At 36.6% G+C, this 23,790-nt stretch overlaps 4 protein-coding genes across 4 annotated transcripts; 3 read left to right on the plus strand and 1 right to left on the minus strand.

The window, feature by feature from the left end:
- The first annotated feature begins 1,419 nt into the window (after positions 1 to 1,419).
- On the plus strand, positions 1,420 to 2,644 carry LOC111789943 (Calcium-binding EF-hand family protein). The gene has a single exon (XM_023670677.2). It carries the CDS (start codon positions 1,742 to 1,744, stop codon positions 2,195 to 2,197), a length of 456 nt encoding a protein of 151 aa, XP_023526445.2. The 5' UTR covers positions 1,420 to 1,741; the 3' UTR covers positions 2,198 to 2,644.
- Positions 2,645 to 3,582: 938 nt separating this feature from the next.
- On the plus strand, positions 3,583 to 11,009 carry LOC111791515 (proline--tRNA ligase, cytoplasmic). The gene is made up of 13 exons (XM_023672896.2): positions 3,583 to 3,734; positions 4,852 to 4,916; positions 5,015 to 5,097; positions 5,373 to 5,465; positions 5,548 to 5,664; positions 6,578 to 6,765; positions 6,850 to 6,916; positions 8,407 to 8,529; positions 8,625 to 8,777; positions 8,874 to 9,158; positions 9,246 to 9,464; positions 9,648 to 9,741; positions 10,680 to 11,009. Exons 2-13 carry the CDS (start codon positions 4,871 to 4,873, stop codon positions 10,742 to 10,744), a joined length of 1,533 nt encoding a protein of 510 aa, XP_023528664.2. The 5' UTR covers positions 3,583 to 3,734; positions 4,852 to 4,870; the 3' UTR covers positions 10,745 to 11,009.
- Positions 11,010 to 12,365: 1,356 nt separating this feature from the next.
- LOC111789631 (eukaryotic translation initiation factor 3 subunit H) lies at positions 12,366 to 16,469 on the plus strand. The gene is made up of 12 exons (XM_023670263.2): positions 12,366 to 12,532; positions 12,650 to 12,729; positions 12,993 to 13,109; positions 13,207 to 13,310; positions 13,892 to 13,958; positions 14,957 to 15,090; positions 15,164 to 15,212; positions 15,343 to 15,414; positions 15,509 to 15,610; positions 15,715 to 15,782; positions 16,022 to 16,174; positions 16,285 to 16,469. The coding sequence occupies exons 1-12, from the start codon at positions 12,523 to 12,525 to the stop codon at positions 16,340 to 16,342; spliced, it is 1,014 nt and encodes a 337-aa protein (XP_023526031.2). The 5' UTR covers positions 12,366 to 12,522; the 3' UTR covers positions 16,343 to 16,469.
- A 209-nt stretch (positions 16,470 to 16,678) lies between these two features.
- On the minus strand, positions 16,679 to 20,519 carry LOC111790811 (Leucine-rich receptor-like protein kinase family protein). The gene is made up of 2 exons (XM_023671876.2): positions 18,778 to 20,519; positions 16,679 to 18,367 (listed from the first exon to the last, which is right to left on the minus strand). The coding sequence occupies exons 1-2, from the start codon at positions 20,313 to 20,315 to the stop codon at positions 16,873 to 16,875; spliced, it is 3,033 nt and encodes a 1,010-aa protein (XP_023527644.2). The 5' UTR covers positions 20,316 to 20,519; the 3' UTR covers positions 16,679 to 16,872.
- Positions 20,520 to 23,790: the final 3,271 nt, after the last annotated feature.

A 23,790-nucleotide genomic window follows, 5' to 3' on the forward strand; every position in this document is an offset into this window, starting at 1 on the left:
GTATTTTGTAGTGGCGTTCCCGTTGTTCCTGTCATTTATTTAAATTTAATATTTTTAATAAGTATTTTCAACCTTTATTAAGATTTATCATTCAATTTTAATATAAATATTAAAAATTTACATTCGTAAAATATATATTTTCAACCTAATATTCCTTTAAAATAATAATATATAATATTAAACCAATAGGTAGTATACGTTGACTTAGTAAATATAAAAAAGAATAGCGTACGACAAAAATTAAATATGTTTTTATTATATTTAAATATTGCTACAACTATGAAATAAAAATTATTGTTATTATAAAAGAATATTAAAAAAAAACCCTATTTATTAACGTTTGAAGCAAAGAATATTCTCCAAGTTAAAAAGATTAAATAACGTGTAGAAGAATTAAAAAAAAAAAGTGCTTGGAATATGAGACAAAGTGTTTCCATGAGAAAAATAAAATATTATTAATGAAAATTGTTTTATATAATGAATTTAGTTATAAATATATATAAATAAATTATACTCTAAAAACATTTAAACAAATAAAATAAATAGTAGGGTGTTACATAAAGCTCAAGAACCCGATCAACTCAGTCAATTTAACCTTTATGGATTAGTTTTTTCGGTTTGGGTTGGGTTGAATTTCTGAAAAATTGAAAAATTCAAGTCGGTTTATAGATTGTCACTTTTTTTTTTTGTTGGGTTAACTCGACTAATTAAAAAATAAAGTTACAATTCAATTTTACTATACTTTTAAGATTATTACGAAGATTAAGGATATTTGAGGTTTGTAATCAATGTTAACGATGTGTTGTAACTTGTTGAGTTTTATGAGATTTTAGTAATAAGTATGATAGATAAATATGGTTTTAAAAAAATAAAAAATAAAAAACAACCCAACAACTCAACCAAATTCGAAAATAGAGGGTTGAGTTATGAATTTTATTTCGGCTGCTCGAGTCACTAAACTAATCAATCTGAAATTTCTGGTTCATCCAAAAGATTTCTCAAACCCTCACAACCCGACCCGTGTACTAGTTGTATATAAAGTTCAAATTTAATTATGAAAAATTGGAACAAACAATTAAAAATACTAAACAAAATTTAGTTTTTAAATCCATTAAATAATTTATGAAATTTCTTTCGATAAAGTAGAATTATATTATATTTAGAAGGAAAAAATGAATTAAAAATTTAATTAGTAGGCAAAATCCACCCACCAAACCACAATAATGGATGGTTACGCGTTTTTATTTTATGTTATTTTATTTTATTTACAAAAAAAAAAAAAAAAAAAAAAAAAAAAAAAGCGAAAAAGAAATAAATAAATAAAAAATCGTTATTTATTTATTTATTTAAATTTAAAAAAGGAAGAGAATAAAAAAGTGCCCCAAAAAACGCGTGAACCATTTGCGAGCCCTTCAAAAAGGGGTCGGCCATGGAAACCGTTGGTTCATCTTCTTCATTTGTCTCTCTGTGTTTAGAAGTTTGTTTGAAACCCTAATTTCTCTCCCAAATTTTGTGGGGAACCAAACAATCTTCCACCACAGCCACCCATTCTTCGCTCACGATTTCTCCCTTTTTTACAATCTCCATTTCCACATCGATTCCTCCTCTCTCTCTCTGTTTGCCTTCCCTCCATTCCCCTCTACACCACTCATTTTTTCTTCCTCTTCTCCTCTGTTACGGTTTAATCTCCTCTTGCCGTCGCCCGCCGACCGAGATCTCATCCACACACGTTCATTAACTAATGGATCCGACGGAACTAAAGCGAGTGTTCCAGATGTTCGATCGCAACGGCGACGGACGGATCACTCAGAAGGAATTAAGCGATTCGTTGGAGAATTTGGGGATTTTCATCCCTAATAAAGATCTGACTCACATGATCGAGAAAATCGACGTCAATGGCGACGGATGCGTAGATATCGACGAGTTCGGTGAACTGTACCAGTCGATTATGGACGAGAAAGACGAGGAAGAGGACATGAGAGAAGCCTTCAACGTCTTCGACCAGAACGGCGACGGATTCATCACCGTCGACGAATTGAGGTCAGTTCTTGCTTCCTTGGGGCTTAAGCAAGGGAGAACTGTAGAGGATTGCAAGAAAATGATCATGAAGGTGGATGTGGACGGAGATGGAATGGTGAATTACAAGGAGTTTAAGCAAATGATGAAGGGAGGTGGATTTAGTGCCTTAGGTTCATGATATCTTTCTCACTTGATCACACACGTTCAATGAAAAAATTAACCCTTAAAAAAAAAAAAAAAAAAAACCAGAGGATGAGAGAGAGAGAGAGAGAGAGAGGGTGTTTTTCCATTAAGAGTCTGTATATAAAAACCTTGAAGATGACGATGAAGAAGAAGAAGAAGATGGAGGAAGAAGAAGGATGTGATCATTACACAAAGTTGCATGGAATATGTGTGCTCTCTATCCACGCATCCACATTGCATTGGTTGCTGTTTTAGCCAATTGCCGTTTGACACGTATTGAGAATATATTAAATACGTGAATGTGTTTTCAGTTTTTTTTTTTATTCCATGTAATTTAAAAATTAATTGTCGGGTCGGGTCGGGTCGGCGCATCAACAGAATATTACTATGTTTTTTTGCCCTCTTTAATTAATTTGCAACTGAGTAAGAATGTTTTTGTGCTCTCTTTTTTCTCTTGATTTTTTCTTTTAATAATTTCCTCCATGTATTATTTTTATTGTTTCATAATTTCATACCAATTCAACCATGTGTCAGACGAACATACTCTTCAAAATTGTATGATATGCTCAACTTTGAGCATAAGCTCTCATCACTTTGTTTTGCACTTTCTCAAAATGCCTCAGCATGGCTCTGATATCATGTTAGATTAGATGAACACGACTCTCCACAATAGTATGATATTCTTCATTTTGAGCATAAGGTTTCATGACTTTGCTTTGAATTTCGAACCAATAATGGATATGATTACAAACCTATGATCATTCTCTAAATTAGCGTGGAACTTTCATCCAACACCTCCCCTGAAAGAACGGATGCCCAATCTAGCTTTACCCTATTTCTCATGTCCCACGCTCTATGCTTTTTTTTAATTATTGGTTTATTATTATTATCGGTTCTCTTTCCAAACTAAAAGAAAATAGGAGGTTGAAAAGAAAAAGTGATTCAAAATATTATAAATGAAAATTTTATAAATTAGATGGTTTCTTATCAAAATTTTAAAATATTTTTTTACTATATATACATATATTTATTATAATTTTATAATCATTTTTATTATTCATTTTTCAACCATAAAAAAAAAAAAATTTAATATTTAATTAAAAAAAAGAAATAAATGATAGCTGAACATTGAATTCATTTCTTTATTACCTTCCAAACAATTGGATTGAATTTAAAAAAATATCTCAACTCGACCTAATATGATATAAACCTGAGGTGACTCTCAAATAACGGTATCCAACTAACACGAGCTGGATGGGTTCGGTTCGGTTTTTATCAGGAACAAAATCGGTTTTTTCATCGGCCAGCATCATTAGGGGGGGAGAAAATCGAGTGGCAAGAACGGCGGGGAAGTCAGGCCCAGCCCAACGCCGAGGGGATGCAGTCAATGCCATTTTTTTTCTTCTCTTAAAAACGTTATTTTCGAAAGATCAATCCATCCCTGTCCTGCCGTGTGCTCAACCCTCAAAGCTTCTCGCATTTCATCACTGTCCGCAGCCGGGTGTTCATCCAATCGCAGAAACCGATCCGTTGTAAGTTTATTGCAGCTCTTTTATCACACTCACGTGCTCTTATTCAGTGGGTTTGAAGTATGTTGAACATCTTGGTTATCTATTCAATGTTCATTGTTCTGTTCATTTCAATTTTCTTAATTTGAAAACCACTACAAATTCATATTATGTCTGTGTTTCGTTTGAAATTCCTATTGTTTTCTTTGTGTTGCTGGGAAAGTTATCAAGTCTGAATGCTAATTTTCTTTTTTCGATAGAAATCCTGGATGGGGTGGGTTTGTATGGCTTGATGATTCGTGTTTCCTTGTTTATTTTGTTGCATTTGTGGGAAAATTTGGCAACAGAACTCAGCCCAATTCAAATTTCATAGGGTTGACTTTGGATTCCTTCTCGTGTTTTGCTTTGTGAGATCCCACAATGGTTTGAGAGGAAAATAAAGCATTGTTATAAGGGTGTGACAACCTCTCCCTACCAGACACGTTTTCAAACCTTGAGGGAAAGCTAAAAGAGGACAATATATGTTAGCGGTGGGTTTGGACTGTTACAAATAGTATCAGTGCCAGATAATGGGCGGTGTGCCATCGAGGACGCTGGCCCCCAAGGGATGGATGTGAGATCCCACATCGGTTGGAGAGGAAAACGAATCATTGCTTATAAGGGTGTGGAAGCCTTCGGACACCGAGCAGTGTGCCAGCGAGGACGCTGGGCCCCCACAAGGTGGATTGTGAGATCCCACATCGGTTGGAGAGGAGAACGAAGCATTGCTTATAAGGGTGTGGAAACCTCTCCCTACTAGACGCGTTTTAGAACCTTGAGTGAAAGCCTAAGGAGGACGATATCTGTTAGTGAGGATGCTGGCCCCCAGGGGGTGGATTGTGAGATCCCACATCGGTTGAAGAGAAGAATGAAACATTGCTTATAAGGGTGCGGAAACCTCTCCCCCTATCAAACACGTTTTGAAACCTTGAGAGAACACTCGGAAGGGAAAGTCCAAAAAGGATAATATCTACCAGTGGTGGGCTTGGGTTGTTACACGCTCATCATAGATTGTTAGAACTTCTCCCTATGCCTCTTAATCACTAGTTTGTTTATTGTATTTCTTTGTCTATAATGAACCTTTTACCACGATTTCTTGTAGAAGTTGAAAACCCGAAAACATGGCTGGTCCTAAGCCTGGTAGCTCTGCCACTAAACCAAAAGCTGGTAAATGATGTTCCTTTAATACAACAGTTATTTGTGCAATTGTGTCCTATTCCCTTGTTTGGCTTGTGTTTACTTGTTCTTTGTTGTTCACTGGGCAGGCGGGAAAAAGGAGGTGAAGAAAGAGACTGGGTTGGGTCTCACTAATAAGAAGGACGACAACTTCGGAGAATGGTATTCCGAGGTGCTGTTTCATGCACGGTTTTTGTTTTCTTCATTGCAAAATGACTCTTTATGTTCGGTAAAAACTATACGTATGAGTTTGAGAATGTTGTTTGACAGTCGTCGTAGTGAAGGTAGATCGTGTAATTTCACTCGAAGGCTGTCAACGTACATGTCTCAACCCATGTGTAAAATTATTCGTATGAGTCGACCTTTTCTTTTCGAGGGATCCCCCCTGTAATATTATGAAAACGTTCTTTTCGATGACTTGAATAATTCTTTTTCTAGTTTGTCTAGGTGGTTGTCAGTGGGGAAATGATCGAGTATTACGATATCTCGGGCTGCTATATACTGAGGCCATGGGCAATGTCTATCTGGGAGACTATGCAAGTAAGGATGCTAGTCGTTCTATCGTCGATTTTACGATCTGTTCTTGTTTCGAAGTTCGAAGATTTAATTGTCATGTGTGCAGGTATTTTTTGATGCAGAAATTAAGAAAATGAAAATCAAGAATTGCTATTTTCCACTTTTTGTATCGCCCGGCGTCTTACAAAGAGAGAAAGATCATATAGAAGGTTTTGCTCCTGAGGTGATGTTTTATTATTCATTTATGCATCAACCATCTGAATTTGAACTTCTTATTCGCAATAACTCGGGATTTAATCCCATAGCGATGATAAACGTTTCGCTTGTAAATTTAATGGGCTGCATTGTATCTCGGTACTTTCAACTTCATGATTGTATTCCAGGCCGAGCACAACATCCTTATGCACCCATTCCACATGTTAGGTGTAGCTGGTGTATTCGGCCCTCTCTATTCAGTGCTATGCATGGTTCCTTGGTAACCTGTAGTTTGATTAGGGAAACCATAGAAAATGAATCTGCTAATGAAGGTTATAAATTTGGTCAAGAGGAAGAAACGTATAACATCGTTGCTGCTCATGGTTATTTTTGCCGATTGATCTTCCAATATGCTAGTTTCAACAACTCTCGTTCTTTACATTTCTTCCCGTTCATCTTTTTAAATTGATGAGAAATGGGTATTTCATTTTTATGATGAAGTTTTAAATGCATACTATCTTTGGTATGGATGTAATACCAGGTAAGTGACGGTACGGTTGTCATGTTCATTGGGTTATAATTTATGAATACCATCTCGATCTTCGTGATGTTTCGATTATGTCGAGTGCCTCTCAGTTTGTTCATCTTGATCTTCGTGCGTAGCTTTGGCTCAAGTGATGAACTTTTATTGCCTCCTAGTAAACAACATTCTTGAAAAGATTTTAGACACCCACCCTCCTCCCCTTTTGTAATAGCCCAAGCCTACTGTTAGCTCAGTAAGAATTTATTCAATGATGAGTAATCTTTGTTGGAATTTTATGTTTGTTTCTAAGAAGTCGTTCCATTCGTTATGTTCGGTTCATTCATTTTTAATTCTTAAGTTTATAAAGATGCAATTGTGGTTTAGTGCTGACAATTTGGTACTTGGCATCCATTTGAAGGTTGCTTGGGTGACAAAATCTGGGGAGTCTGACTTGGAAGTGCCGATTGCGATTCGTCCTACAAGCGAGACGGTTATGTACCCGTACTATTCGAAGTGGATCAGGGGTCACCGTGACTTGCCTTTGAAACTTAACCAGTGGTGCAATGTTGTGAGATGGGAGTTCAGCCATCCCACACCATTTATTAGGCAATTACTTGTGCTTGTGCTTAATTTTAAATTACTGTATTGTTTTGAAAGAAAAGACTAATTTTCTTTAACTATCGACTGCAGGAGTCGAGAGTTCCTTTGGCAGGAAGGTCATACTGCGTTTGCTACTAAGGATGAAGCGGATACCGAGGTATAAAACTCTAGAGTTTTAAATTATGATTTAGAAACGTTTTTATCTCGAGCAAATTTGGAGATTCAATGTGAGATCCCACATTGGTTGGAGAGGGGAACGAAACATTCTTTATAAGGGTGTGGAAACCTCTCCCTAGCAGACACGTTTTAAAAATCTTGAGGGACAACTCGGAAGAGAAAGGCTAAAGAGGACAATATCTGCTAGCGGTGGGCTTGGACTGTCATAAATGGTATAAGAGTCTGACACAGGGTGGTGTGCCAGCAAGGACACTAAGCCCCGAAGGGGGGTGGACACCGGGCGGTGTGCCAGCGGGGATGCTGGAACCTGAAGGGGGTGGATTGTGAGGTCCCACATCGATTGGAGAGAGGAACGAGTGCCAGCGAGGACGCTGGGCCTTGAAGGGGGTGGATTGTGGGATCCCATATCGGTTGGAGAGGGAAACGAAGCATTCTTTATAAGGGCGTGGAAACCTCTCCTTAGCATACGCATTTTAAAAACCTTGAGGGCAATCCTAGAAGGAAAAACCTAAAGAGGACAACATTTGCTAGCGGTGGGCTTGGACTATTACATGCAAATATGCGAACTCACTTTGATTGGAACCAAAAAGAATGAGTGGGGTCTAAATTGGGAGCACCAAGTTCTTCAAGTGATCATTCTTTTGAGATTCCACATCGGTTGAGGAGGAGAATGAAACACTCTTTATAAGGGTGCGGAAACCTCTCCCTAGCATATGCATTTTAAAAACCTTGAGGGTAAACCCAAACGGGAAAGCCCAAAGAGGACAATATCTGCTAGCGGTGGGCTCGGGTCGTTACAAATGGGGTATTGTGAGATCCCACATCGGTTGGGGAGGAGAACAAAACACCCTTTGTAAGGGTGTGGAAACCTCTCCCTAGTAGACACGTTTTAAAAACCTTGAGGGTAAGCCCTAAAGGGAAAACCCAAAAGGACAATATCTGCTAGCGGTAGGCTTGAGCCGTTACCAATGGTATAAGAGCCAGACACTAGACGATGTGCTGGTGAAGAGGTTGAGCCCCAAAGGGGGTGGACATGAGACGATGTGCTAGCAAGGTCACTAGGCCCTGAAGGGGGTGGACATGAGACGATGTGCTAGCAAGGTCACTAGGCCCTGAAGGGGGTGGATTTGGTGGAGGTCCCACATCGATTGGAGAAAGGAACGAGTGCCAGCGCGGACCCTAGGCACCGAAGGGGGGTGGATTGTGAGATCCCACATCGGTTGGGGAGGATAACGAAACACCCTTTATAAGGGTGTGAAAACCTCTCCCTAGTAGACGCGTTTTAAAAACCTTGAGGATAAGCCCGAAAGGGAAAGCCCAAAGAGGACAATATCTGTTAGTGGTAGGCTTGGCCGTTACAATCCGCGCTTCGAACCAAGGATGAGTTTAAAGGGAGAATTCCGAAACATCCTTCAATCAAACCCTGAAATATACAGTTCTTTTATGAATCTGTGGTCACTTTTATTTCAGGTTCTTGAAATATTGGAATTGTATAGGCGAATATACGAAGAATACCTGGCTATTCCTGTCATCAAGGGCAAGAAGAGCGAGATGGAGAAGTTTGCCGGTGGTCTATACACCACGAGCGTGGAGGTATAAGTTGATTAAATGTTATAGACCTGTTTTCAGCACGGTGAATCGATACCCGGTTCTCGTTTATACTGTATGAAACTGTTTCTTCTATGCAGGCATTTATCCCGAACACTGGTCGTGGAATTCAGGGTGCAACTTCACATTGCTTGGGTCAAAACTTCGCCAAAATGTTCGAAATCAACTTTGAAAACGAAAAGGGGGAGAAAGCTATGGTCTGGCAAAATTCGTGGGCGTATAGTACTAGAACGGTAATATTTTGATACTTGCATTTGTCCGAGCTTTTACGTAACGTGTCGTAGTGAATATCTGCGTCTGTTAATCTTGTCTTTCCGAATCGTTTGCAGATTGGTGTGATGGTTATGGTTCATGGGGATGACAAGGGATTGGTGCTGCCTCCAAAAGTTGCGTCGGTTCAAGTTATTATCGTTCCCGTACCTTACAAAGATGCAGACACTCAAGGAATTTTTGATGCTTGTTCTACCACTTTGGATACATTGTCCGAAGCAGGAATTCGTGCCGAGGTCGATTCTAGGGATAATTATTCTCCTGGATGGAAGTATTCTCACTGGGAAATGAAAGGTGTTCCGCTTAGGATCGAAATAGGGCCGAAGGACTTGGCAAACAATCAGGTTGTTTATTCTGTCTACTGATGTTATTTTTCGTCACCATCGAAATACTCCGTCCCCTTGCTAGCATATTTATTACTTTATTTCTAGGTACGTGCCGTTCGTCGTGATAACTCGGGGAAAAAGGACATACCTAGAGCTGCATTGGTTGAACAAGTGAAAGAATTGCTCGAAAGTATTCAACAAAGCCTGTTCGATGCGGCGAAAGAAAAACGAGATGTATGCATTCAAGTTATTAATACATGGGAAGAGTTTACTGAAGCACTCAGTCAGAAGAAAATGATATTGGCTCCATGGTGTGATGAAGAGGTATTAAGATTTTGTTGCTTGTGTTGGCTGCTTCAGCTTTAACGTAATAATCCATTGTTTTGAACATCAGTGATCACTGGCTTGAGTAAATTGAGAGAGGTTTTCGGATATAAGAAGTTTGTAACATGTTTGCTTTGTGCTAACCTTTTAGTGTCTACCGGTTTCGTTTTTATGTTCCTTTAGGAGGTCGAGAAGGACGTGAAAACACGGACCAAGGGTGAGATGGGAGCAGCTAAAACCTTATGTTCCCCCTTCGAGCAGCCCGCACTCCCCGAAGGTACTAAATTTTTGTCCAGATCTGTATTTGGTTTTGTAACAACCTAAGTCCACTGCTAGCAGATATTGTTCTCTTAAAACGCGTCTATTAGGAAGAGGTTTCTACACCCTTATAAAAAATCCTTCGTTCTCCTCCCCAACTGAGTGCCAGAGTGCCAGCTAGTACGTTGAGCTCCGAAGGGGAGTAGATTGTGAGATCCCACATTGGTTGGAGAGGAGAGCGAAGCATTCTTTGTAAAGTACGTTGAGCTCCGAAGGGGAGTAGATTGTGAGATCCCACATTGGTTGGAGAGGAGAGCAAAACATTCTTTGTAAAGTACGTTGAGCTCCGAAGGGGAGTAGATTGTAAGATCCCACATTGGTTGGAGAGGAGAGCAAAGCATTCTTTGTAAAGTACGTTGAGCTCTGAAGGGGAGTAGATTGTGAGATCCCACATTGGTTGGAGAGGAGAGCAAAGTATTCTTTGCAAGGGTGTGAAAACCTGAGCTCCGAAGGGGAGTAGATTGTAAGATCCCACATTGGTTGGAGAGGAGAGCAAAGCATTCTTTGTAAAGTACGTTGAGCTCCGAAGGGGAGTAGATTGTGAGATCCCACATTGGTTGGAGAGGAGAGCAAAGTATTCTTTGCAAGGGTGTGAAAACCTCTTCCTAGTAGATACGTTTTAAAAACCGTGATGCTGACCACGACACTTAACGGGCTAAAGCTGACAATAGATACGTTTTAAAAACCGTGATGCTGACCACGACACTTAACGGGCTAAAGCTGACAATAGATACGTTTTAAAAACCGTGATGCTGACCACGATACTTAACGGGCTAAAGCTGACAATATCTGCTAGTGGTGGACTTGGGCTGTTACAAATTTGAATGAGACTTGTTCGAGAAAATTATTAGAAAGTCTCTTTGGTTTCCCTGAATTTACTGTGATGTTTGTGGACAGGTACCAAATGTTTTGCATCTGGGAAGCCTGCAAAGAAATGGAGCTATTGGGGTCGAAGCTACTAAGTTATCAGCTCGTTTGTGTCTGCTACGGCGTGCCTGGATATAGCGTGTCGAGAAATCGAGGGCGTTCGATTCCATTAATTGTGAGTTCATCAGAATTCCCAATAGGGACAGTTAACACGATGAAGAACAAAGCATTCACTTGGCAAGTTAACTATAGAATACTTTTTATTCTGTTGGCATAAATGGGTTTGTTCTGAGATTTTTGTTATACATATTTTGATTCTTGGTTTAAATCAACAACAAATGTCGGTCGAGTTTGTTGGAAGATTAGGCAGTAGTTGAAAGAGCCACAAATTTTCCGTACATCTCGAGGCACTTATCAAAAAGATACTGTAAAATTAATTTTATAAATTTCAAAAACAGAAAATAAAAAACTCAAAAAATCAAATCATAATGTTTTAATTGAGATTGGATTATAGATTTGTATGATTGGTTTTATGAACAAGATTGTTTCATATAAAAACAAAAATGATCGTAACAAATTAATTTTTATTGAAAATTAGTAAAGGTATCAATTTTATCATTCAATAAATCTCTAAAAATTTATATATTTCAAAATAAAATGCAATTTTAGTACCGTTTTGCAATGAAATTAATTTGTAACAAATATTAACATATCCTACCTAAAAAGCGATTAATATATTTTGATAAACTTGAAAATTTCGATTTGAAGAAAATGACATTGTATCCGTATCAGAAGGAAGACAAAATGAAGAATCAAATGCTCAGCTAAAGAAAAGATGAAAGATCGAGAATCAAATCCAATTACAAACGCACACAAATTAAGTCAAAAATCCGAAAAGAAAAAAAATCGCAGTCAGAATCCAAATACTCTCCAGGCAAAACAGTGTATAACACATTCCAATTCCGTAAACACCAGTTCAAAAGGCAAGAAATAGAAGATTCGAAAGCAGAAAGGAGGATCGAGTTCAGTAGAAATGAAAAGAAAGTGTAGGCATCATAGCGAGCCAAGAACCTATGGGAGAAATCAGGAACTGGCTTTCTGAGATGCCTGTGTTCGATGTCAGATTCTCTTAATCTGCAAGGAATAGCAAATCGGAGATCGAAAGAATTTCGATCTCCGAAGCTCCATAGCAGGCTGCGTTTTTTTCTTCAGAGAACCTTGTTAGGGTTTACGACCTCTATGAATCCCTTATATAAGGATTCGTCTCTTGTTCTTTAAACTTGGACAAAATTACGAAAATGCCCCTGATTTACCAAATTGTTGCAAAATGCATAAATTTAATAAAATTCTTCACCCATTCATTTTTTTTCTTAATATTTTTAATGGAAGCCCGACATCGTCGATCTTAAGCTAAATTACAAACGAGTTCTCGACTTTTATACTTATTTGATATCTAAACTTTTAAAATTATAAATTTAGTCTCTCAACTTTTAAAATTATAAATTTAGTTTCTCAATATTTATTTTTTTTAAAATTTTATTAAACATATTGCGCCTAAAAAAAATATTAAAAATTCATGGGTAGAAACTATATATTTTTTTTAATAAGTTTTTTTTTAAAAATTATTAAAATAGATTTTTTTTTTTCAATGACAATTTTTGTTTTTGTTTGGGCCGATTTGAACAAATACTCGGCCCATTATTGGAGTCGTTGCTCCACCTGCCCATCGCCGGACTGTGCCGCCGCTGGTAGGGTTTATTCACAAACTCTCCCGCGTTTGCACCTCTGAAAGACGCACGTAGCTGCTTCTGCGATTCGATCCAGGCCTCTGTTCTTTCTTCCTTCTTTCTCGAGCTTTTGCGAATCCCTAATTATGGCTAATAGTACGTACAATCTCTCTCTTTCTTCTCTTGCTCATCGTTCTTGCATTTGAATTTTGATTTTTAAGTGTGGTTGTGGGTTTCGTTTCGCTGTTTATGAATGCGTTTGTGGTGCTGCAGCGATGGCTAGGTCTTTTCTGCAGGTTGCTGCTACGGAAGAGGTTGCTACCCCTCTCCGAGTGGTCCAGATTGAAGGATTGGTAATTTCCTCCTTTCCTTTTTCTTATTTTGCGTCTGATTTGATTTTGAAGTGTAGGGAGTAATTAGTTCTTCCCAGGCATGAACAAAGCGGAGGTTTTTATTTAATTCGGGATTTCCTTTTGTTGTTCGTTCAAACGTTGTTTTTCTCTTTGGCACGTTATATAGGGCAAGCAATTAGTGGGGACAAACGTTTCTATAAATTTGAACTCTTGTTCTTCTATCCCTAAATTAAGGTTAAAATCCTATTTTATCATCTCTGCAGGTTATATTGAAGATAATCAAGCATTGCAAGGAGTTTTCACCATCCCTTGTGACTGGGCAACTTCTTGGGTTAGATGTTGGTAGTGTTCTTGAAGTCACTAATTGCTTTCCTTTTCCGGTATGATGAGGCAGTTATTTTCACGTTGTTTAATGGTTCAGGATTTTTTTTTTTCTACCATTGCAATTATTTTAATATATGAACATGAATCTGTTAGACTCGGGAGGAGGATGAGGAGATTGAAGCTGATGGTGCTAATTACCAGCTTGAAATGATGAGATGTCTGAGAGAAGTCAATGTTGACAATAACACTGTCGGATGGTAAGCATAGTTTTATTATAGTACATATTTATGGAGAACATGACATTATTAGTAGGGAATAATGTGTATATGCATGTATGTTCTTTGTGTTCATATTCTTCACTTGTTTCTGATCAGTTTCTTTTTTACCTCCACATGTTAAAAACATGTGGATTATTTTTCCATTTTGTTTTTGGATTTAAACAAACTATTATGTAATTGGTACTATTTTACTTGTGTCCAACTATTGGAGATTACGAGCCGTGCCTGAAATCTGATTTTCAACTTTGTTGTATTAGGGATAAAAAAAAAATCTTTAGTGTCTTGGTTAATTTGGTTAGATCAGACATGCTTTTGCAAATCCGAGGCATTTAAATGTAAGGTTGCTACTTCATTTGGGCGTTCTTTTGCTTTGGCTTCATGAACACCAAAACAAGTGTTCTGTCCCTTGTGCTTGATGATATATGCTAATTATTAACTCACCGTGTCATGTTGGTGGAGCTCTTATGCTGACTTGATTGACATTATTGAAAGATAGATTTCAACTAATTCCTCTTTGATGTTTATGTGAAGTGGATGACATTTTACTTAATCATATTCAGGTATCAGTCGACCTTCTTAGGTTCATATCAGACAGTAGAGCTGATTGAGACCTTTATGAATTATCAGGTATTAGTTTACTCATTCTCTGTCTATAGTATGTGTGTTTATTTAGTATCAAAACTTTTTAACGCGTTGTATGTGCTTATATCTTCATCATTCGAAGCTTTTCTGATTAACTATCAGAGTTTTTGAGATCTCTTTTCTTTCTGTGTCTGTTCATTTTAGTAACTTCTGTGAACAACTTGTGGAAATTCTTGTCAAGATCATTGTCAATGTTCTGTATTTGGATAAGATTCAAAGAGGAAGGTAAAGATAGTAGAAGTAAATGACAAGTAGAAGAGAGATGGAATGACAATTTGTATCCATCTTCTTTTTTTTTTTTTTTTTTTTTTTTTTTTTTTTTTTTTTTTTTTTTCTGAGAGGGAGAGAGAGGTGGCATGTTCTTGAAAAGTTTATTAGTAATAGGAGATATTTTTGTAGAAGAAAAGGAGTTTGATATAAAATTTCTATCTAGGGAATCTTGAGAAATCTTATCTTTGTAAAGAGCTTTGACCCAGACCAATTACCCAAATTTTAGATATAAACTATCGATTTAAATAAAAAAATTATTGAATATGAACACTTTTGGAAGATGACCATTTTTTCCAATTGTAATTGGGTTAGTTTCTTGCCATCCTTTTGGTTTCAGGATCTCCTGGTTTTTGCTATTAAGGGACTACCAAAATTTAAAGCCCTTTTTTTAATTCTTTTGAGGCACTTTGGTTCAGTTTGCTTATGTTTTCCGTGGTCTTCTCTTTTATACTTTCAGCATTCTCAAAAGAATTATAATTTCATAGGACTTGCGCCAGATAATTTCTGAGGTTGAATATTTATAGATGGTTAAAAACTCATCAATAGCATACAAGTTCTAGGTTGCCTGTTAAGTGCCTGTCGCTTGAATAGAGCTTCCTGATTAACTGAGTTCAACACCATCAATCGTGTTACTTTTTTTACCTTGGCCTATATTTTAAATTCTTGATTTACATTTCTATTTTAGGTCATCTTATTAAAACATGAACTTGCAGGAAAATATTAGGCGGTGTGTCTGCATAATTTATGACCCATCAAGGTCTAATCAAGGTGTCTTAGCTCTCAAAGCATTAAAGCTTTCAGATTCTTTTATGGAGCTTTACCGCAGTAACAACTTTACAGGAGAGAAGTATGTGATTTAATTTCTTTTATTCTTTTAAGTCAATTTATTTATTGGAAATTTATCTGTCTTGGTGAAATAGGTTGAGAGAGAAGAACTTATCATGGGTGGATATTTTTGAGGAAATACCTGTATGTCACTTGGACCCTATTTCCTTGTCCGGATCTTACTCTGATAATTGGTCAAAAGTCATTTTGGGTCTACAGACTTTTTACGTTGACAATATAACATAATCATTGTGATATTTCTTCTATCTTTCAGATCAAAGTTTCAAATTCAGCCCTCATTAGTGCTTTTATGACGGAGCTTGAAGCTGATTCGCCAGTCACCCAGGTAAAACATAACTTGTGGGTACTGCTCACATTGTTGTTGATCTAAATTTTATCATCGCTTTCTTTTCTTATTGATTAGATCATTGCTGTTTCAGTGTGATTATGACCGCCTGCAACTTCCAGCGAATCCATTTATGGAGAGGAATGTGGAATTTCTGATTGAATGTATGGATGATTTGTCGGTCGAGCAGCAGAAGGTTTGTGTCTCTAGTTTGCCATGGGCACAGTAAAGTTCAACGTTTCTCTAGTCTCTGTTTTATGATTGGTTGTAGCACAATATAAATCAATATTCTTGTTTCAGTTCCAATTCTATTATCGAAGCCTGACACGTCAGCAAGCTCAGCAGCAAGCATGGCTTCAGAAGAGGAGGTAATTCTTGTTAGCTAGCACATTTAAGACGTATAGTTTTCCTTATTCATGTGCATTTCTGTTACATCAATGAACCTGGTTAGGAAAGCTTTCTTGGGTTTTAACACAACCGTTTTTGTTACACTTCGCTGGCATCGTAATTCATCACGATTGCAAGGATAAAACTGTTTGCAAGTAGAAACATTTGCATATGAATGTAAAATAGGCGTGTTCATATGTTTCTGGAATCTGTTTCGTAGGGTGGAGAATGCGATGAGGAAAGCAGCAGGAGAAGAACCTCTCCCTGAGGAGGATCCTACAAACCCCATCTTTAAACCACTCCCTGAGCCATCACGTTTGGATAGCTATCTCATAACGAATCAAATAGCAAACTACTGCAATCAAATTAATGGGTATGATGCTGCCCGCCTACCTACCATACCAATCTTAGAGACGCTAACATTTTGTTCAATCAAATGTCTTGAGAGTCTAATAAATAATTTTGTGTAATGAAATATTTCAGGGTTGCTGGACAGAGTTTCAACAAGCTTCATTTGATGAAGGCTTTGCACGACAGTTAATCTTGAGGATTTTGAAGGTCCATTCTCTTCTTTTTGTAATGCCATATGATTAAGCCTTGTGAAATTGGGTAGAAATAAACTGGAGATTTTATTTTAAAGCATGATTCAATCGTTGAGTTGGCTGTAATCTATTCTCAATTTTATTAATACTTTTATTTTTTTTTTTAAAAAAGAAACTTCAAAAACACCTTTAAACTTTTTATAAAAAAAACTAAAAAATACCTTTATCCTACCACGTCTTCCGTCTTCCTGCCCGTGACCTGCCCGTGACGTGAGTGATCATTGACCCTGCCCCTGATTTTCTTATTTCTATTTGAATATTGATCGAGAGAGTAATCACATGAAATTTCACTTTATGCTTCAAGCTTTTCATCTCCAATAAGGCAAAATTACAAAATCACAAGGTTAATTCACATTATCCTCTAAATTGTGAAAACAAAGAATTAAAGGAAAAAAGTTCAAGCAATCCATTAAAAACATAGAACAGGTCCAACCAAAGGTAAACAATATCGCATTTGAAATTGAGGTACTCAAAATCCTTGTGGTATTGTTTGTGGAAGTGGAGCCTTGATTACTTGCAGAATCTGCACCACTTCAGCCATGGATGGCCTGCTTGAAGGAATTTGAGAAATGCAGACCAAAGCCAGCTTGAGTATGGGCACCACTTCATCTTCTGAATACTCACTCATGCTTGGATCCACACAATCCAACACATTCCCTCTCTCTAACAAATACCTCACATGGTCAGTTAATATTACCACATTGTCTTCTCCGTACTCGACTGGCCTTCTTCCTGTTACGATCTCCAGAACCATCACCCCGAACCCGTGTACGTCGCATTTCTCGTTCACCCTTATGCTCTGGCATGCTAGTTCTGGTGCGATGTACCCCAATGCACTTTGGAATCTGTTGTTTACGACATGCTTGTCAAGCTTTGTTAGCAGTCTTGCAAGCCCGTAATCGGAGATCTTCGGGTTGAAGTTTTCGTCGAGAAGGATGTTGGTTGGCTTGAGATCGTAGTGAACAATTGGCGGGCGGAATGAGTGGTGTAAATGTGCTAGTCCTTTGGCTGTCCCAAGCACAATCTTGAACCGGTTATCCCAAGAGAGAGGTGGAGATGAAGGAAGCCTTCCATGGAGTTGAGTTTGAAGACTTCCATTGGTAGCATACTCCATGACCAAGAGCTGAGTTTGTGCAGTCCAGTAGTAACCCTTTAAGCTGATCAAATTGGGGTGCTTGACCTTGCCCAAGATTTGGATTTCCCGGTCGAAATCTTCCACATTCTGAATCATGTTCGACTTCACAAGCTTCTTGATAGCTACGTCTCTTCCTCCTTGATCTCCCAACGAAACCTTATAAACCGTTCCAAAAACTCCAGCACCAATCTCAGAGGCCTTGTTCAGCAAGGCTTCATGGTTACTAACCCAGTTCGGTGAACCCCTCGAGTTCGAATCAAACAAAACAAGCTTACCAGCAGTCGCAGTCCCCGATTTCGAAGAGCTCGAGCACATGCTTTCCAACGCATTGTCGACAAACGCAAGTGATCTCCTCCGAGCCGAGACATTGAGCAAGGTAACCACAAGCACCCCAAGGGCAATGAAAGTGGCAGCAGAAATGGCAACAATGGCAGAGACACTGAAGAACACATGATGGGGAGAAGAATTAGAGTACTGTGAGGGCTTGTCCCTGCTGGTTTGGCCACCCATTTGGCTGGGATAGGCGTTGGGGTCTAGAACAAGGGGCTTAGGGACATTCATTTTGCAAGGTCCTTTAAGCAAAGGGGAGCAAAGGCCCAAGTTCCCTTGCAGAGCACTTTGATCCAAGCTTGGAAAGATGCCACCAACAGGAAGCCTGCCTGTCAGCATATTGTATGAAATGTTAACAGCAAGCAGGTTTTGAAGAATTCCAAGCTCTTGGGGTATTTCTCCACTCAATTCATTTGATTCAAGCCTTAGAATCTCTAGCTTGCTTAGCTTCGAGATTGACTTCGGGATTTCTCCGCTTAGATTGTTGTGGGATAAACTCCTGCATATACCCGAACACAAATTTAAAAGTTTAGAAACTAAACTTATAATTTAACCAAAATAAATTATATAACTAACTTGATATTAAAATTAACCTTTTAATGGGAAGAAGTGAAATTAATATTTAACTTTAAAATGAAACTAAAACAAACCGTCCAAAAATAGACAAGGTACACAAAGTTCATGAATTACAAATTTAGTCCTTATGATTAGGAGAAAGTTAGTATTAAGTCCCTATAATTTAAAAGTTTGAACTCTCCCTATAGTTTGATAACACTCTCGTTAATAATTCCCGATCATAAGGACATCTTATAAAATTTTATCAAACTAACAAGGATGAAATTGCAAATTTGAGTTAAAAAACAAAAGTACATCTTGAAAAAGAAGGGACCGCAGTGGTAGAATACTTACAGCAAGTATAGTGAGACACAATTTCCGATCTCGTCGGGAATTGGACCAATCAAAGAGTTGCCATCGAGCTGAAGAATCCCCAAACTGCCAGAATCACACAGTTCTCCGGGGATTGAGCCATGCAGATCACTGCTTCTGAGGTCCAACACATTCAAGTTCTGAAACAAACCCATTTCCGGTGGAATCTTTGCTTTAAAGTTGTTCCACGAGAGATTCAAGTACTTCAAATTTTTGTACAATCCCATTTCGGCTGGGAAGTTGCCTTCTAATCTGTTCCTTGACAAGTCCATTCTTGTGAGCTTCTCATACAGCTTGCTTGATCCTACTGGAACTGAACCAATCAGCTCGTTCTGAGACAAATCGATCTCCTCCAAACCCAGTTCAAACAGCCCCTCTGGCACCCTTCCATTCAAGCTGTTTCCTTCTAGCTTGATCACAGATAGCTCAGAACACTTCATTAAGGTCTCCGGGATGTTCCCAGATAGCTTGTTGTTTGAAAAACTCATGTATTTGACAGATCTCAATCCTCCCATTGCCAAGGGAAGGCTGCCAGTGAAGCCATTGCTTGAAAATTCCACGTAGTTCAAGCTTGTCATGTTCCCAATCCACTGCGGGAGCTCCCCTGAAAACGTGTTGAACCCAATGTTCAAGAAGGTCAAGGAGGTTAAGAGCCTCATCGACTCCGGTAACGGCCCGGTGAGGCGGTTCCTGCTGACATCCAATGTAGACAAGTGGAGACATAATCCCAAGTCTGCAGGCAATGGCCCTGAGAACTGATTGCTCTGTAACCTGAGCTCTTTCAAGTTATGGAGGGCTGAAATCCCTTGCGGTAAATACCCAAAGAAAGCATTTTTGGAAAGATCCAATGTCCTGAGCCTTGTCAAAGACCATAAATCCAAGCTACCAGAGAACTGATTGGCCGAAAGATTCAGAGTGTTTAAATACAAACACCTTGTGTGCAATGTGTTGGGGACAGGGCCTTGAAGCATATTAGACGCAAGAGAAAGATAATGAAGCAAAGAACAGTTAGCAAACATTTCATCAGGAATCGGCCCAGAGAACAGATTATCAGAAAAATCAAGAAATCTAATGGAGGACATAGCGATTAAAGAAGTAGGTATCCGTCCAGATAATCGATTACGACTGAAATTAACTCTCTGAAGACTGGGAGGAAGAACAAGCTCAGGACTAAGATTGCCAGTGAAATTATTGCCAGAAAGCGAGAGTACCTTGAGATGCTGCAATTTCTCAAACCCTCGTCCGATCCTCCCTGATAACCCGAATCCATCAATGGAAAGCTCAGAAACTCTGCCATTGATGGGGTTGCATTTAACGAACTCCCAAGAACAAGGAGAATCATCGTCTTCATTCCAGGAGGCGAGAAGGGAAGAGGGGTCGTGGAGGGCAGATTTGAAGACAATCAAGCCGAGAATATCGTCGTTGAGTTGAGGGGAAACGGCATCAAGAGCAATGCAGCTGTGAAGAAGAATGGCGATGGATCCCAACAGGGAAAGGGCCAAAAAACGGAGGAAATCCATGGAGAAATCAGTCAATCAATGGAGTGAAGAAGGGAAAGAAGCATAGAAACAGAGAGAAAACAGAGAAGAAATGGAAACGGAAACGGAAATGAAGAAGAAAGACATGGATTGATATGAAGAAGGGCAAGACCATGTTGGCTCATTGTCGCCTACTTCCTCCTCTCGTGTTGCTTCGCTTTCTGCGCCTTTCTGTTTTTTAAGCTCACCTTCTTCTCTAAATTATCTCTTTTATTTTATTTATTTTTTTTTTTTTTGTTGAATTTAAAATTTTATGAAATTTGATAAAATAATAATAGTTTAAATTCAAGAAAATAAAAATATTTCAAGAATATTCTATTTTGATCCTTAAAACTTTTAAAATATTCATTTTTGGTCTCTCAATTTTCAAATATGACCTATTTTAATATCTAAACTTTCAAAATATTTATTTTAATATGTAAATTTAAAACATATATATTCTTACGGGTTACTTTTTAAATATAAAAGAAATATATCAAAAGACTAAAATAAATATTATGAAAGTAGGGCTAAAATAGTTATTTTTTAAAAAAATTTAGCGACTAAAATGAAACGAACCTATCTAAAATAAGAAAGTGAACTCGTGGACTACTTTTGAGTCTCCTTTTACTTTCGTTTCCATACACTTTTTTTTTTTTTTTTCGTTTTTCTTTTTTGTCATTAAAATCGAAGTTATTTTACTTTATACATTAAAAAAAATAGATTTATTCCTCACCACTACTTTTCTTTAGGTGTGTCGGGTCAATATTGGAAGGACGAGATCGATCATGACAAGTTGAATTATGATGGTTTTCGACGACCGTTATTTAATAGAGGAAGACACTATGAAATTATAAAACTAACGGTATAGTGATGTGTGAATGAATCAAGGTCACATCTGAATGAGAGTAATATTAAATATATGAAATTATGACAACAAAAAAAACGACTTAAAATTGATAATTATTATCAATACCAACACTGCACTTTATATATATATATAATTCAATCGTTAGTGTACGAGTTGAGCTATATTCATATTGATTTAAAATAAAATTTTAAAAAATAAAATTTAAATTTAAATTTAAATTATAGACATGTATAATATTTTTAATTAATTAACTTCTGAAATTATTCGTACATTATATTATTTTAGTTATTCATATGATTATTAATGCATAAAAAAGTGTGTATCTGACTAAAACTCCCAATATTTATTAATTAAAAAATAGAGGGACAAAATTATATTTTATTACCCATAATTAGATACCATTTAATTTATTTTAAATTCATTAATTATTATTCTTAGGATTCCATACTTATAAACAAAAATTAAAAAAGACAAACTGCACTTTTTTCATTCTTTTTTTTTTTTCATAATTTCAATAAAAATTTAATAATAATAAATGAAAATTTACCAATTTATTAATTACCTTAATTACAATTATGTTGTCAAAACTTCTTATTGACATTTTTGTCCATTTGGTCGCTATGTAACAACAAATCCATGTGACATATAAACAGTAAATTTGTATACGAAATGTGACATTTTATTTTAATAATGTCAGACGGAAAGAATACGAATATAGATTGAGTTTTAAGACATTATGTTATAATTAAAAAGTAAATATTAATTGAATCTCCAAAGACAATAATATTACTAAAAACAACGTTTTTGTCAAATAAAACACAAAAAAAAAAAAAAACAAAAAAAAGTTTTGAAACATGTTCGAGATGCTCATAAAGACATTGCAAGGGCATGTTTGTTAACACAAACCCATTTAAACGGAAGCATTGAAAGTAAGTAAGAAGATACGCTAAACAGTCATTCTCAACTCTACTGATTATTCCCGAGTCATAACCTTATCTTCACTTGAAAAGAACGAATATTAAAAATATTTAGTAGTGTGCTCGTCGTTAATTTTTTTTTTTAAGAGAAGGAGACGACTCACTCGTGAGCTGTCTCGAATCGTTTTTGTCTAGCTCGATCCTAAGATTGCCAAGATTTTTGGAATGTTTGTGTTTTGAATTCAATTTTTTTTTAAGATAATTTAAAAAGTTATTAAAAATGATGTAATTTAAAGAAAAATAAAATAAAAAAGGGAAAAAAAAAAAGTAGAGGGGAAAATAAGAAGAAGAACGTGGGAGGGACACGGGGGCAGATTGGGAAAAAATCCAAACAAAGTTCACGGGAATGAGTAAATGACGCTTTTGTCCTTTTCTTTATGTCCTTTTTTCTTCTTCTTCTTCTTCTTCTTGTAGAGTGGTAGTTATTATGTGTGGTGAGGGACCACCTTATTCCCCATACACCGCTGTCTTTGTCTTTGCTTTCCATTTCCAATTGCTAACACACTCACAATGGGGTAAACTTGTTTTCTTCTTCTTCTCTCTCTCTCTTTTTTTTCTTTTTATTCTTCAATAATTTTAAATTCTATTTTTGTACCGGAATTTCCCCACTTACTATGCTCGGGTTCTGCACGAATCAGAGATATCTACCCAGTGAGGATAGGAAAGTCTTCCCGCCTTCATCTCTGCTTCCTATTTCTATCTTTTATCTTCCCAAAATTCTTCATTTATTTTTTGTAGGAATCGAGTTCTTTGTAAAAAAAATTCCGTTATTTTAATAAATCTATAAAATATAATAGTAATAGTATGATATTATCCACTTTGAAAGTAAGTTCTCGTGACTTTGCTTTGAGATTCCCAAAAGGCCCTATACACCTCACTCACACTCACAGCCAATAATTCTCACATTCTACACTTAAAAATATATATATTTATTTACTCAATAAATAAATAAATAAATAATTTTGTTACCCGTCCTCCACCTTATTTAGTTAATAGAGATAAATGTATCTGCACTCTATTTTTTTTAATTTTATTTTAAACCGGAATTGTTTTGTGGGTCCTGACCTCAAAACATTTGAAAACATTTGAAAATATATTAACACGAACATAATTAAACATTCTAATTTGTGGAAATATTTAAAGAGAAAAGAAAAAGGGTCATTTTTTAAAAGACAAAAAGAAATAATTGAACGTGTTCAATAATTTTAGCAAATGGGTTATTTTTTGGAATTATTTGAAATGTGTATGTACGAATTATTTACAAATAAATAATAGAGATTGTTTTTTTTTAAAATAATATTTAAATAAATTTTGAGAATCTTTTTGAATTATTTATTTATTTTATGTAGAGTACAATGTTTATGTAATATAATTATATTGTAAGAGGGGGAATTTTGCCTACTTGCAATTAAAATAAAAAAATTAAAAAAATCTATTTATTTATTTATTTTACAAATATAAGACTACTTTATTATTTATTATTATTAATTTTATTCTTTAAAAAATAATAATAGTCCCTAAACTTTAGTTTATAATAATTAAGTTTTTTATATTACAGTTCTGGTGTATATAGTCTTATGAAAATACATTAATATTTAATAAGATTTAAAAAATTACACTATTTTTCACA

The sequence above is a fragment of the Cucurbita pepo genome, chromosome 3, assembly GCF_057944985.1.
Source record: "Cucurbita pepo subsp. pepo isolate OVF chromosome 3, ASM5794498v1, whole genome shotgun sequence".
Taxonomy (NCBI): Eukaryota; Viridiplantae; Streptophyta; class Magnoliopsida; order Cucurbitales; family Cucurbitaceae; genus Cucurbita; species Cucurbita pepo.

Excerpts from the sequence above, each read along its gene's own strand:
- LOC111789631 (XM_023670263.2), top strand. Across the intron at positions 12,730-12,992 it reads TGGTCCAGATTGAAGGATTG|GTTATATTGAAGATAATCAA; the intron begins GTAATTTCCTCC and ends TCATCTCTGCAG. Across the intron at positions 15,415-15,508 it reads CTGATTCGCCAGTCACCCAG|TGTGATTATGACCGCCTGCA; the intron begins GTAAAACATAAC and ends TTGCTGTTTCAG.
- LOC111791515 (XM_023672896.2), top strand. The coding sequence starts at position 4,871 with ATGGCTGGTCCTAAGCCTGGTAGCTCTGCCACTAAACCAAAAGCTG. Across the intron at positions 9,159-9,245 it reads AGGACTTGGCAAACAATCAG|GTACGTGCCGTTCGTCGTGA; the intron begins GTTGTTTATTCT and ends CTTTATTTCTAG. Across the intron at positions 9,465-9,647 it reads CTCCATGGTGTGATGAAGAG|GAGGTCGAGAAGGACGTGAA; the intron begins GTATTAAGATTT and ends ATGTTCCTTTAG.
- LOC111789943 (XM_023670677.2), top strand. The coding sequence starts at position 1,742 with ATGGATCCGACGGAACTAAAGCGAGTGTTCCAGATGTTCGATCGCAAC.
- LOC111790811 (XM_023671876.2), bottom strand. The coding sequence starts at position 20,315 with ATGGATTTCCTCCGTTTTTTGGCCCTTTCCCTGTTGGGATCCATCGCC. Across the intron at positions 18,368-18,777 it reads TGTGTCTCACTATACTTGCT|GAGTTTATCCCACAACAATC; the intron begins GTAAGTATTCTA and ends GGGTATATGCAG.